Here is a 14,355-nt window from a genome sequence, read left to right on the forward strand (position 1 = left end):
GCACTACTGTGTTACCATCTAGGCCAGTGGTTCTCAACCTATTTACCATTGTGGGCTGCTTATGCAGCTCTCTCTGTGTTATGTGAGCCACATCCACACAATATATATACTACCTGTATGGCCCTGAGGATGTCACATGGGTCACAGCTGTGTGCTGATTGAGAACCACTGATCTAAGCTATGCAGCAGGAGCAGTGTTCCAGCTCATGCCTGACCCTTTAAATGATACTTAAACCCATTACAAAATGTTACTTTATTGATGTGACATTTTTATTATAGCAAAATGTGCATCTATAATTTTCCTCCTATGGCCCTCTTTGCTTCATTACCAGTTGTGGATTTCAGTCCAGGAACCACTGAGGTCAAATGAAACTAATATGCTTTCACTTCGTGGACTGGAGTTCTGTGAGGCTAAAAAAATCTGCAGGAAAGCCAGCTTTCTGCAGTCAATGTCTCTCAATCATGAATCTACTGCAGATGGACTTAATGTGATCCAAGCAGAGCATCTGTAATTTTTTTAGGACAGCAGGTATAGAGTACAAGGTTTCATTGTATCTGTGAGATTGCCAGCTCTGTCAGCAGCGTCAACACTCCTATTAGGTGCTTGCTATGTAGGATCTGCAAGAAAACCATTAGTTGTAGTCAGAACAGAAATACAATAAGCTATTTAAATCACTGATTGCTATTTAAATGTGTAGAACACACACTGACAACTGCTGAGGGGAGTGAAGGATTTGCACTATGGGTTAATCTCATCACCATGCTACTTTCCCTGTTTCTTTGCAGGACTCCTCCTGTTGAGTGTACACGAGGGCTAGCGTCCTATCTCCTCCTCCTCCTCTACATGGGCCCTTCTGATCTTCACTCCCATCCTGGGAAAAGATCAGCAGCTCAAGGGACACACTGCTCCTGCCTCCTCTTTAAAAGAGGGAGAGAGAAGTCCCAGCCACTCTGTCCCCTCACTTCTCCTTGGAAGAAGCACCGACGATTGGCCACTCTGCTCTTCCACCCTCCTGCCAACTCACTTTAGCAGCGATATCTGACGATCCCACAGAACTCTTTGTTATTCAGGCCATGTCTGACAAGTTATTATTGAACATTTATATTGCTGTAGTGCCTAAGGATCATAACCAGGTTGGGTCACATTGTGTTGAGTATTGTACAAATTAGCATTACCTGCCCTAAAGAGTTAGAATCATAGAATATCAGGGTTGGAAGGGACCTCAGGAGGTCATCTAGTCCAACCCCCTGCTCAAAGCAGGACCAATCCCCAATTAAATCATCCCAGCCAGGGCTTTGTCAAGCCTGACCTTAAAAACATCTAAGGAAGGAGATTCTACCACCTCCCTAGATAACGCATTCCAGTGTTTCACCACCCTCCTAGTGAAAAAGTTTTTCCTAATATCCAACCTAAACCTCCCCCACTGCAACTTGAGACCATTACTCCTTGTCTTGTCCTCTTCTACCACTGAGAATAGTCTAGAACCATCCTTTTTGGAACCACCTCTCAGGTAGTTGAAAGCAGCTATCAAATCCCCCCTCATTCTTCTCTTCTGCAGACTAAACAATCCCAGTTCCCTCAGCCTCTCCTCATAAGTCATGTGTTCCAGACCCCTAATCATTTTTGTTGCCCTTCGCTGGACTCTCTCCAATTTATCCACATCCTTAGAGTTCACATTCTAAAAAGTCTAAAAAGGTCTCCTGTGCATTTTCCTACCCACTAAATGAGGCAGGGCTCCTATAGTCAATTGTTAAATAGGCCAAGCAGCCATGAAATGAGAAAGATGATACTTAAGATTGGCAGCACCCATTTGGCAGCTTCCAACTTTAAAACCTATTTCTTTAGCTATGTTGCTAGCACTTCAGATCATTATAAATGAATCAATTTTTAGTATGGTTTTCTTTTAACTTTTCATTTTCCAGCATGGACAGTGAAAACACACTAGTCATTACCATGTTACATCTCAATCCCAACATTGTGCTAGCACCTAAATGTAAGGCTGAGATTTTTGTCATGGATATTTTTAGTAAAAGTCATGGACGGGTCACGGCCAATAAAGAAAAATTCAAGGAAGCCCATGACCGCTCCATGACTTCTACTAAAAATATCTATGACAAAATGGGCAGCTCAGCTGCGGGGTCCCCACACCATCCACAGCAGCTGGGCAGCTGCAGGGGCCCATGTTGAACTCTGGGGACCCCTACTACCCAGGAGCTGCGGGGTACCCCCATCGTCCGGGGCAGGGGGACCCTGCAGGTCCCTGCCCTGGGGCTGAAGTCATGTAGGTCGCTGAAAGTCACGGATTCTGTGACTTCTGCGACCTCCGTGAAAAAAATCATAGCCTTACACATAAATATATGGGGATTTTCTTTTAAAAAAATTTTAATATCAAAAAAGTCAGTTGTAGTTTCTAGTGGCTATAGGTTTTGTATAAGTTTGGGATTTTTAAATCCAAATTTTAGCCAAAATGAGACAAGGGCTGTCTTTGTTCTGTGCGTGTACAGCGGCCAACACAATGCCTGGGAGGTCTACCACAATACCAAATGTTGACTGCACAACTGCCAGATGTGCTGTGGAACCCACTGGAAACTAGTTATGTCTGGTAGAGGCTCAAATTTTTAAATTGATTTGGGGGGGGGGGGGGGGAATCAGTTACGAGAATCAAGTAGCCTCCAACTTTAGGGACAGCTCTTTCTGGCCAGGTAGCACTATTTTAATTATACTGGCTAGAACAGTGTTAATCAAAACCTCATAGCTGGAATTCAATTTAGTACCTTTATATTCCCATCACAGTGTGCTGATGCTATAGATGTAGAGACTTTCACAAGTCTTGTGGCTGACAAGTGGATCTTAAAGTGTCTATGGAAGTGAGAGTAAAGGCAGTCCATAAATAAATTCACTTCTTCTTGAGTAACCTCCCCAGGAGTTTTTTGCACTGTGTCCCATAAGGCTTTTGCATCCTCAGGGTGTATGGCATATGAAATGTCCAGAGACTGGGGAATGCAGGGCACAGAGAAAACAAGTTCTGTCGCAGCCATATGACTGTCCACTTTGCACCCAGTCCACATAGCAGCCATCCAGGCAAGGTTGAGTGGGCTAATGGTTAAACGACTGAAATAACAGTCAAAGGTCTTCTGAAACCAACTACCAACTATGGCTGTGTAACTCTCTGCCCCATTTGCAAGGAACAAAGATAAACAGGTAAAATCCTCTGGTACGCTCTCCGAAAGATCATCTCCAGATATACAGCAGAACCAGCCTGACCACACCACTTTGTCTTCTGCATTTTCAAATGGGAGCTGAGATCTTGATGCAATCTAAAAGAAAAAAAGTCTGCATTACATCATCAAGTTCTAGAGTGCATTTGACAGTTCTTAGCCAGAGCGAAATGGATTCTAATAAGAATTGCTAAAGCACAAGAATTTTCCCCTGATATACCATTTTAATAGCAAGAGATCAGAAGGAATCAGCTCCAAATCAGTGGCTTGATTTTCAGAGGTGCTATATGGGTTTTGGTGCCCAATTTAAAGATTTTGGCCCAGCCAGAACCCTAAGTTTTGACACTGCATTGCACTGGTTTCTATGCCATTATACCACTTTAGATATCTAGACTGTTTAAAGACAGTTTTTGCAATTCATCTATTATGCCTAGAGAGGGCCTGGCTCCTCCCACTGAAGTCAGTGGAAGTGTTGCTATTTACTTCAATGGGAATAGAAGCAATCCGTAAGTCTACATTAGTGCTGCTTAATGCAGCATTTGTATTGTGCATTAATTTTCCTACAATAATTGCAATACAAAATGTTGCACTTCAATAGCATCTTTCCTCTGAGGACCTCAGTGTTAATAGGCCTTAACTATGGCAGGGAAGTAGCATTACATCCATTTTACCAATGAAATTAAATGACCCATGCAAGATCCTACATCAAGTTGATGACAGAGGAGAACTGAAGAGTGTCAACTCCTACTTCTGTCCTCTAACTATAACAAAGATTTGTTCCCAAGTCTATGTCTGAATGGATCAACAGTTTATGAAGAATTCCATGAGGGTATTAAAAACAGACAACAACCATATTGGTTAAAAGCAAAGAGATGGAAAACGAGTTTGAACCACAGGATACATGAAAATTACCATAGTAGCAGCCATAAATATTTTAACATATTACAGTAAGGCAATTCAGAAGTGTTAAGACACCATTGCTATCAACAGTGCTAGCTGCAGCCCTTACCTGGACAAGGATTGCAGCCTGGTCCTGATCCGTACCTTTCAGTCCTAAAAGGGTGGACAAAATCACTTTGATACCAAGATCATTGCCCACTTCTACAGCAAGTCCTTTCTGCTTTTCAGTGGCAACAAAGGCACTCAGAAGTCTAGAATACTCCTTCAGATTACCATAAGAGAATTTGTACATGGGGGTCACGCTATACAAGGTCCATTGTTTGCGTAGAAGGAATGCTATCTTCTGAGGATCCGCATTTTCCTAGAATCAAGAGAACAGTATTCAGTTTTCTAAGCCTGCCCACAATTCCTGTAATGAAATTGAAGAAACACGTGTACACTGCATCAAATATACAGGCTAATCAGTTTTTATTCTTATTTATATAAGATGTGACAGCTGATTTAAGATATGAATAGACACATTTTCTTTAGTTATATTAAACTACTAAAAGCCCACCTGCAGTAAAGATGTTTGTGGAATTATTCTCCTAGTTGGGCTCTGACCACACAGGGTGTGTGTCCTGGTGAACGTCAAACCTCTTGAGAAACGAGTAGTATTTGTAAAGTTGATTCCAGTCTCTGCAGTTTTTCTTCCTAAACGGGTCATGCCCCCAGAATCAGGAGTATCCATATCCTATACATGAAAAGAGCCCAAAGACTGAAAACTTGCTATAGTCGGGTGGAGTGATTTAAATTATTAATTTAAGTCAATTAAGTATTTGCAAATCATTGAGTCTGATCACACTGAGCCTTTGTAAAACTAATTCAAATTGATAAATTATAAATGTTTCTTTCTAATTCAAATGCCCACTACGGTAGAGTCTCTTATTTGAATTTTACAGAACTGCTATAGGCAAGAGACAAATATTTAATATTTATTAATAAATATGAAAATTAAGGTGGTGTTCCTGCAGACTCTTGAGCAAATGCATAACTTTACTCACATGAAAGGAACTAATGTACTTAAAGTTTAGCTCAGACGCTTATGCACATGCTTAAGTTATAGTTTTATTTAAAAAGATATTAATAGCATGAAATCAAAACACTGAAGCAATTTTGTTTTGAATTGACAATAAAAAGTTTATTAGAGAGACTGCATACAATGAAAAGTTTAGACTTGCAATTGATGAACAGAGTTATTACAAATTGTTTTATAAACAGGCCAAAATGTTCAAAAATGGGAGCCTAGAAAATTAAGCTTCTAAGCCCATGCTTCATGGTGAAATTTTCAGAAGCACCCAAGTAATTTAGAAGCACAAATCCCATCGACTTCAAACTGCAAACCCTGATGGAGGAATATAGCCTGGTTGAAGCATTCAGCTTTCCTGAGTCAAAGTTCAGCATATGATTTTTGCAGATGACACTAAACTGCTCAAGACAGTTAAGACCAAAGCAGACTGTGAAGAACTTCAAAAAGATCTCACAAAACTAAGTGATTGGGCAACAAAATAGCAACTGAAATTTAACATGGATAAATGTAATGTACATTGGAAAAAATAACTCCAACTATACACACAATATGATGGGGGCTAATTTAGCTACAACTAATAAGGAGAGAGATCTTGGAGTCATCGTGGATAGTTCTCTGAAGACGTCTACGCAGTGTGCAGCGGCAGTCAAAAAAGCAAACGGGATGGTAGGAATCATTAAAAAGGGGATAGAGAATAAGATGAATATCTTACTGCCCTTATATAAATCCATGTTACACCCACATCTTGAATACTGCATACAGATGTGGTCCCCTCATCTCAAAAAAGATATACTGGCATTAGAAAAAGTTCAGAATGGCAACTAAAATGATTAGGGGGTTGGAACGGTCCCATATGAGGAGAGATTAAAGAGGCTAGGACTTTTCAGCTTGGAAAAGAGGAGACTAAGGGGGAGATATGATAGTGGTATATAAAATCATGAATGGTGTAGAGAAAGTGAATAAGGAAAAGTTATTTACTTGTTCCCATAATATAAGAAGTAGGGGCCACCAAATGAAATTAATGGGCAGCAGGTTTAAAACAAATAAAAGGAAGTTCTTCACTCAGCGCACAGTCAACCTGTGGAACTTCTTGCCTGAGGAAGTTGTGAAGGCTAGGACTCTAACAGGGTTTAAAAAAGAGGTGGATAAATTCATGGAGGTTAAGTCCATTAATGGCTATTAGCCAGGATGGGTAAGGAATGGTGTCCCTAGCCTCTGTCAGAGGGTGGAGATGGATGGCAGGAAAGAGATCACTTAATCATTACCTGTTAGGTTCACTCCCTTTGGGGCACCTGGCATTAGCCACTGTCGGTAGACAGGATACTGGGTTGGATGGACCTTTGGTCTGACCCAGTATGGCCATTCTTATGTTCTTATGTATGTTCACATGGGAAGGTGGTGCTGGCTGTAAATATAACATTGGCTAGTTGCTTATCAAGGTTGTTACAAGTCCCTGGGCTTTGTTCAGCATAAAGGAACATTTTAAATGAGAGAAACTTTTTAGTAGAAAGAAATCTGCATAAAGTCTACTAAGAATTAGGAAACTAACGAAACAAATACAAAATATTCACCTTTGCAATTTGACTACAAAATGGGATGGAAGAACTAGCAATATGCACATACAAATATTTGATTTAAATTCAATAAATTGATCTGTTTTCAAAAATAACCATTTAAAAGTTAAAAACCATGTTTTTATCCACCTTGGCTAAAGTAGAGATTGAAAGTTTATTTTAATGTAAGAGCATTTCCGAGGATCAAAGTACTAGACACAGTTAATAAATTGTAAAAGCTGTTTCAACATAGAAATCCTTGCTTTCCCCACAAACAGCAAGTAGGAACCACCACCTCAACAATATTTACCTTCATAAAATATACTAAGGCACGCAATTGTATGACGATACTCTCACAGATCAAATACAACGTAAGGAACAAAGCCACAGCCTAAATGCCTTCTGTCACGAGCCAGTCCTGTCCCAGACTCCCAGTGTTGGACGACACTGGTCTGTTCTGTGGGGATGGAATCTTCTGCTGGAGAATTTCCAGGCAACAAACCTCTTACCCCCTGGGCTTCTAGTCTAACAGTGGATCAGAATCAATGGCACTGCTGGTATCAAACTCATTCTTCTACCGGAGTAGAACAGTTCCACATTGATGGCCCTTGGCTACTCTGCCACAGCTTCCCAAACATAGGGCAGGTCTACACTTAAAACGCTGCATTAATGTAGCGCTAAAGTGAAGATGCTCCTATGCTGACGGGCGGGAACTCTCCCTTAGGTGTAGTTAATCCACCCCCCCAAGACTTGGTAGCTATGTGGATGGAAGAAGCTATCCTATTGACAAAGCAGTGTCTACATGGGGGGGTTAAGGTTGGTATAACTCAAAGAGTTTCTCAAATGCACCTTTTCTTGCAGCCACAGCCTCCTGGGCAGTGATGGGGGGGTGGGGGGAAGCAATGCAGCAGCCACTCCCCTGGGGCCACCAGCAGGGGCTGGTCTCTGTCCCCTACAAGAGACACAAACACTGTAGAAGCAGGCAGCCAGCATGGGTTCCCCACCTTCCTGGGGGCAGTGGGGCTTGGGCCTCGGGGCTTGTATGACAGTCTCTGGCCGTGTGGCAGCAGGCTCCATCCCTCAGCCGCAGGGCTTTAGACTCCCGCCCTTATCTCCCCTCCCACCCCCATCTTCCTGGCTCTCACTGACTCCCATCACCCCTGGGCCCCCTACCCACCTCCCCATCCAGGCCTTAATTTGTTCCCCAGCTTGCCACGGCTGAGTATAAGTCCGCTGTGAAAAGTGATATTGCTAATATCGCTTTTCATAGCCTCCCAGCTAGCTAGCAAGTCTGCTGTGAAAAATTACATTAATATACAAATATCACTTTTCACAGTAGCAGACTTACAAGCTAGCAAGTCTTTAAAAAAAAAAAAAAAAAAAAAAGCAACCAAAAAAGCAAAACATGCAAAGCACCTTATTTATGTTTCTATTCTGTTTAGGTCCAGTAAAGAATAGAGACAATTGTACATTATTTTTAATTGAGTCTGCAAAAAAACCAGCCCCCTACACAAATAAATTTTAATGATTTGGACATGTATAAATGCATATTTATTTGCTTTTCCTAAAATTAATTAAGTATTTTAGGAAAAATTGTTAGAGTGGCCACCAGCGAGAGTTGGTGGCCGCACTCTGAGGCCACACAAAAATTTGTTGTGAGAACCCCTGATATAACTACATCATTCACACACCCCTGAACAATGTAGTTACACTAACATCAGTCTGTAGTGTAGACCTGGCCATAAATTCTTCACCTGGGGTATGACTACTACACTACAAGCACCACAGTTCTAGCTACAAGAAAAGGAGTACTTGTGGCACCTTAGAGACTAACAAATTTATTTGAGCATAAGCTTTCGTGAGCTACAGCTCACTTCATCGGATGCATTCCTAGCTACGCCACTGTAATGCAGACACTTACTAGAGTGAGGAAGGCATTTTCCCCATCACTGTAGCAAATCCATTGGCCTAGCAGTACCTACAGTGGCACTTAGGTTGGCTTAAATCTCTTTGGAGTGTGCATTTTCTCACCCTTAAGTGAAATCGCTAGATCAACCTCAGTTTTAGATGCAGACCAGGGTGTTGGTGTCAAGTACCTGCTACAACAACAAATGCTCAAATGCACACTGAAAGTTAGATTCAGAGGGGAGGTGGAAATGATCCCAAACCCAACATGTCCCCAAACTGTCACCTTCAACCACCCTAGCAACGAAAAGTTTCCTACATAACTCCCCCCACCTCCTTTTCCAATGTACTGAAGTCAGCTTAACGTTAATGCCTGTGAAAGATCTTGTAAACTATGCCCTCCTTCCAGTCTGCCCTGGGTTGTAAGCTTGGGGGAGGGGCGCTTTGTTCCCCCCGTGTCTGTTATAGGCCCCAGCACGCTGCAAGGGGAAGATTTTACACAGCAGCACATCCAGGGTGGGCAGATGCTCCAGCCGCTGCAGGCGTTCGCGGCCGGTTCGCAGCTGGCTGCCTTAGGACGGGTGGGGCGGGGAGCCTGGTGCCTCCCCAGCGCGGGGCCGGTGTAACGACACGAACAGCTCCCTCTCCCAGGTCCCTACGTCGCACCTGGCCCAGCCGGACAGCGGCTGATGGGGCCCTGTCATGCCGCACGGGGCGGGCAGAGGCGGCCGCTAGGGGGGTAGTGCCCCCGGGCGGCTCCTCCGATCCCCGGGCTCATCAGTCACGATCCCCGGTAGGAGATCGGCCCCCCGCGCCAGCCCGCTCAGCTGCACGAGCAGCCCGCCGCCAGCGCCCCGGCTCCCGCTACCGGACAGTGGGGAAAACGTCATTCTCCGTACGTTAGACGCAGGGCGGCGGGCTCTCACCTGCCGCCGCCAGAGACTAGGCCGCCCCGATCGCCTCATTACGGACTCGGCTCTCGCGCGCTCCGCCAAGATCGTTTGAATCCGCTTCCCGGCAGCCCCTGCGGCAGGGACACCCGCGCGCGCGAGACTGAGCCAGGAATCCCGTCACGTGACGCACAACTGCTCCGTCGCTATGTTTAGTGCGGGCGGGGAGGTGCCTAATCAAACGTGATGACTGGGTGCAACGGTGGCCGGGTCTGGACAGTTAGCGAGATTCGCGCTGTCCCGATCCGTAAGGTAGGACCGAGACTGTGCAGAAAGAAAAGCGCGTGAGGCAGGGAGAGCGGCTGTCTGGGGTGGGGACTCGAAGCCAAGCCCCCGCCGCCAGCAGCAGGAAGAGGCTGGGGCCGAGGGCCGCCCGAGGGAGCGAACACTCCAGTGCGGGGCGGGGTCTGTGCTGGGCTCGGGAGCCCGGACGCGTGGGTTCTCTCCCGGCTGGCTACTCTCGGAGAGCCGCAGGTTCGCGGGCACCTGTCCTCCCCGCTCCCCCGTAGCAGTTTGCAAACAAAAGGGGGCCGCCTGTCACCGTAAAATCGGGACAAGGCCCCTGCTGGGAGAGCGAGCAGCGGCCTGAGGGGCCCCAGCTTGGGCCGGCGGGCGGGCTGTGCTTCCGGGCAAGTTACTGCCCGCGCCCCGGCGCTTGCTGGCACTGGCCTGTCGGCCCAGCAGCCCGGCCGGTGCATTCCCCGGCCTCGCACGCTGGGCTGGAAACGGGGCGGTCCCCAGTGGGGGGGGCGGGAGCTGAGCCGTGCCTAGAGCTGCCCCAGCTACGCGGGGGGTTGCGGGGGTGGCGTTCCCGGGTGCGCAGATGGCACCGGGCCTGCTTTGGTCTGGCCAACCCCACTCTTTGTAATGCCGTAACGGCGGCCAGGGCTGGAGCCAGCTCACTCCTCTACCCTCCCAAGTTTTGCCACTATGATCGTTAAAGTCCCCAGCGGGCCTGGTGGACTCTGCATTGCTGGCTATTTTTAAATCAAGACTGGATGTTTTGCTAAAAGATCTGCTCTAGGAATTATTTTCCAGACATTATCTGGCCTGTGTTATGCACAGACTACATGATCACAATGGTGCCTTCTGGGCTTGAATCGAGGAAGAAAGCGGCAAGCCCTTTCCCCATTGTAGACACAGCTGTAGGAACTCTTTTATACCGGTATAGCTTATTCCAGATTACCAAAGTAAAATATGCTATATTAGTATAAAGTGTCCTATACAAGTATAACTGCATCTACATTAGGGCTTTTATCAGCATAACTATATTGGTAAAAAAAATCACACCCATTACTGACATTAAAAAAACAATGAGGAGTCCTTGTGGCACCTTAGAGACTAACAAATTTATTTGGGCATAAGCTTACGTGGGCTAGAACCCACTTCATCAGATGCATGCAGTGGAAAATACAGTAGCAGGTATATTTAGGATTTATCCAGTCTTTATTCAGGCCTAATTTGATGGTGTCCAGTTTGCAAATTAATTCCAGTTGGCAGTTTCACGTTGGAGTCTGTTTTTGAATTTTTTTTTGTTCAAGAATTGCGACTTTTAAGTCTGTTATTGAGTGACCAGGGAGGTTGAAGTGTTCTCCTACTGGTTTTTGAATGTTGTAATTCCTGATGTCAGATTTGTGTCCCTTTATTCTTTTGCATAGAGACTGTCTGGTTTGGCCAATGTACATGGCAGAGGGGCATTGCTGGCACATAATGGCATATATCACATTGTAGATGTGCAGGTGAACGAGCCCCTGAAAAGGGCTGGGAGTGGATGAGTCATTACAAAACCTAATTTTACCATACTAATTTCCCCCTACTGTTACTCACACCTTCTTGTCAACTCTTTGAAATGGGCCACCCTCACAACCACTACAAAAGTGATTTTTCCTCCCTTGGTATTCTACTCTTCATTGAATTGTCTCGTTAGCCTCCCCCCCCCCCCCCCCCAACCTGGTAAGGCAACTCCCATCTTTTCATGTACTATGTATAAATATACCTACTACTGTATTTTTCACTCCGTGCATCTGACGAAGTGGGTTCTAGCCCACAAAAGCTTATGCCCAGATAAATGTGTTAGTCTCTAAGGTGCCACAAGGAGCTCCTCGTTGTTTTTGCTGTTACAGACTAACACGGCTACCACTCTGATTACTGATATAGTTATGCTGGTAACATTTTAAAATGTACATCAGCCTAAGTCTGTTTTAAATCTCACCTTTAATTATTTATTGATAAGTTTGTGGGTAGGTGCTCTTATTTCAGATTGAGTGTCCTATTTTGATATAATGTAAAAAAAAATAAGTTATATAAAAATAGGAGACCCTTTAACTGAAATAAGAGTGTCTGTAAACCAGCGTGCACTGGACTCAATCAGTTTACACACACACACCTTTAGTTTGGGACTATTTTGTATGTAGGTAAGGGCTGACTTTTTGCCATGAAGAGTCTGATCATCTCTAGGGCATGTCTAGAGTAGACAGTTTTTGTACTGATTGAATTATATGGAGTTGGAAGCAAGAAAGTGGAGCCACTGCCATGTGACCTGACCTGCCTTCTTTCCAGACATCACCAGCAAGTGGTTTATAGACCTCCTTTTGAGATCTTCCTTGATGATGGAACCTTCCCTACCCGGCCCTCCATACAGTTTTGGAACCCCAATGCGGCTCTCAGGTCAAAAAGTTTGTCCGCCTCTGCACTAGACCATGTGGACCCTTCGGGGAAATAAGGGCAGCCGGTCAGTCAAGGGAGAATTTGACACAAGTACTGATTGAAGAATAGAATCTGAGGGTTGCAAAGTGAAATTACTTTCCATGTTGTTTTTTCCTAAAACTGTCCAGAGTGTGGAAGATCCAGGACTGCCCTTCTGTTTCTGATCCCGCTGTTGTGGCTTGTAAGATGTCATTCCACCACGGGCTGCGACTGCTGTACAGTCAGCCGTGTCTGTTCTCTAGAGAACTAAACAGACCTTGGTGCAGATACGTTTCCAACAGTTTGGCACTTAGCTCAGAGAAAAGAGCATCAGGTGAGCAGGGGTAGGGAGAAGTCTCCTGAATACAATATTTTATATTCACATACTGAATTTACAAAAATAGGTTTTGTATCTTATTTGTCTTATCTTCAACTTTGCTCTTATTCGGGGTGACAGAGCCTCTTATGGTAATCCAGACAGAAAGTTAAACAATCACTAAAATGAAACATGTATTAGCACTTCCCTCTAGATATTTTTTAAATGTATATTTTAAAAAAGACCTTAACCCATTTATGCTCTTTACTTTTTGCACATTACTCCCACATGGGGCATGATCCAAAACCAATTTTTGTGGCTTTCAAATCACATTTTCCTGTCTGAAAACCGGTTTTTCCCTTTCTCCTAACTGTAGTGTGAAGGACTTGGACAAACAGAGAAAAGTGACTGTGCCTGACATAAAAGTGAGGGAAATTTTTTTCCCCTCTAGTAATTTTAAGGGTCTGTAACAATAGTAGGTGAAATGTTTTCAGGCAGGAATGTGCCTAAGTTGACAGTCTCCCTTTAACCTTCTAAAATACTATAAACTTTAAAACCCAAGAGCACTGTGTGAATGTTTAACAACCAGAGCGTGAAACTGACCAGTCTGGTTTTATTGTCTAAGGCCCTGGTGCAAAGCCCATTGAAATCAATAGGAAGACTCCCATTAACTTCAATGGGCTTTGGATCGGGCCTTTGCTAGCCTTGTATAAAGCAGGCAGAGACTTTTTCAATTTTCCCTTATGTGGTTTTGTCAATACATTTAGACCTTGATCTAGTGCTGCTCTGTTCCTCAACCCCCAACACAGCTCGGCCAACATGACTCAATAAATACCTGCAGCATCCTTTGCTATTTTTGTCCTGGGTCTTTTTTGAGAAGAAATTGGCAAATGTGGTGGATTATGCTTAAATGTTGTGTTAACCTCAAAGAGCGCCATCCTGGAATTAGGATGAGAGATCAGCAAACCTGTTGTTACACTTTGCATAAGCAGATCATCAACCTAGGCTGCCAGAATTGGTATATACAGGTTGTTTGACGCAAGGTATGGCAAACATCACTGTTATGATTCTAAGAAAGCTGATTATGTTCACATATGGCCATGTTTCAATTGTGCCTCCCTAAAGTTGTCTCTGTTGTTTTCTTTGGATATACAGTATTCTTTACAAACCATTTTAGGCAAGGAAATAGTATTTCTCTGCTATCCTTAAAGGCTGCTGGCTTCCACCCAAGAAGTCACTTTAGTGGTGGAAGAAATGATCTGCTTATATATGGCCATAAAACACACTCAGATTATTATTTTTATTTATTTGTATCACCGTAATGCCTAGGAGTTCTAATCCTGAACCAGTACTCCATTGTCCTAAGCACTGTACAAACAAAAAACTCTGGGGGCGGGGACTGTCCTTTTTGTTGTGTGTTTGTACGGTGATCTTTGAATAAGATAGCACTCATTATTGTATACCTACATTAGCATTCATGCTCCCATTGAAACTGGTTTTCTGTGGCTTTGTCTCAAGATTTCAATAGCTTTGTGGCTCGGAGCAACACTTGCGGAGAGTTGCGTTCTGCTCATGTGGGCCAAGAGGTCACCTTGTGTGGATGGATTCAGTACCAAAGGTAAACGCAGCCCACATGGATGGAGGAGAGGTTACATTGCTGGAGCCAAGGCAGCTCCTAGGACCTGATTCTTGGTTATGTTAACGGCCCTTTATACCACCCTGGCAGCATAAAGGGGCTTAAAAATGGGAGGAAACCCC

General features: G+C 44.2%; 2 protein-coding genes across 4 annotated transcripts in view; one reads left to right on the top strand and one right to left on the bottom strand.

Annotated features, from left to right (window-relative positions):
• Nucleotides 1–220: 220 nt before the first annotated feature.
• Nucleotides 221–9,750, bottom strand: CENPL (centromere protein L). The gene is made up of 5 exons (XM_074960970.1): nucleotides 9,573–9,750; nucleotides 4,676–4,852; nucleotides 4,229–4,480; nucleotides 2,776–3,318; nucleotides 221–618 (listed from the first exon to the last, which is right to left on the bottom strand). Exons 1-5 carry the CDS (start codon nucleotides 9,609–9,611, stop codon nucleotides 547–549), a joined length of 1,083 nt encoding a protein of 360 aa, XP_074817071.1. The 5' UTR covers nucleotides 9,612–9,750; the 3' UTR covers nucleotides 221–546.
• Nucleotides 9,698–14,355, top strand: part of DARS2 (aspartyl-tRNA synthetase 2, mitochondrial) — a 32,281-nt gene continuing 27,623 nt past the window's right edge. Inside the window, exons 1-3 of one of the 3 annotated variants that reach the window (XM_074960967.1) lie at nucleotides 9,698–9,848; nucleotides 12,431–12,615; nucleotides 14,116–14,215. In XM_074960967.1, coding sequence (XP_074817068.1) covers nucleotides 12,489–12,615; nucleotides 14,116–14,215 — 227 coding nt within the window. In that variant the 5' untranslated portion in view covers nucleotides 9,698–9,848; nucleotides 12,431–12,488. Of the gene's footprint in view, nucleotides 9,849–9,919; nucleotides 10,071–12,231; nucleotides 12,328–12,430; nucleotides 12,616–14,115; nucleotides 14,216–14,355 lie in introns of those variants that run through there. The other 2 variants (XM_074960969.1, XM_074960966.1) reach the window with 2 other exon arrangements.

The sequence above is a fragment of the Natator depressus genome, chromosome 8 (assembly GCF_965152275.1).
Source record: "Natator depressus isolate rNatDep1 chromosome 8, rNatDep2.hap1, whole genome shotgun sequence".
Classification (NCBI taxonomy): Eukaryota; Metazoa; Chordata; order Testudines; family Cheloniidae; genus Natator; species Natator depressus.

Bases quoted from the DNA above. Each gene is read 5' to 3' on its own strand.
- CENPL (XM_074960970.1), bottom strand. From the start codon at position 9,611: ATGAGGCGATCGGGGCGGCCTAGTCTCTGGCGGCGGCAG. The intron at 3,319-4,228 runs GTAAGGGCTGCA...TTTTTCTTTTAG, and splicing joins AGGCTGCAATCCTTGTCCAG to ATTGCATCAAGATCTCAGCT. The intron at 619-2,775 runs GTACTAAATTGA...GTTTTCTTGCAG, and splicing joins ACTGTGATGGGAATATAAAG to ATCCTACATAGCAAGCACCT.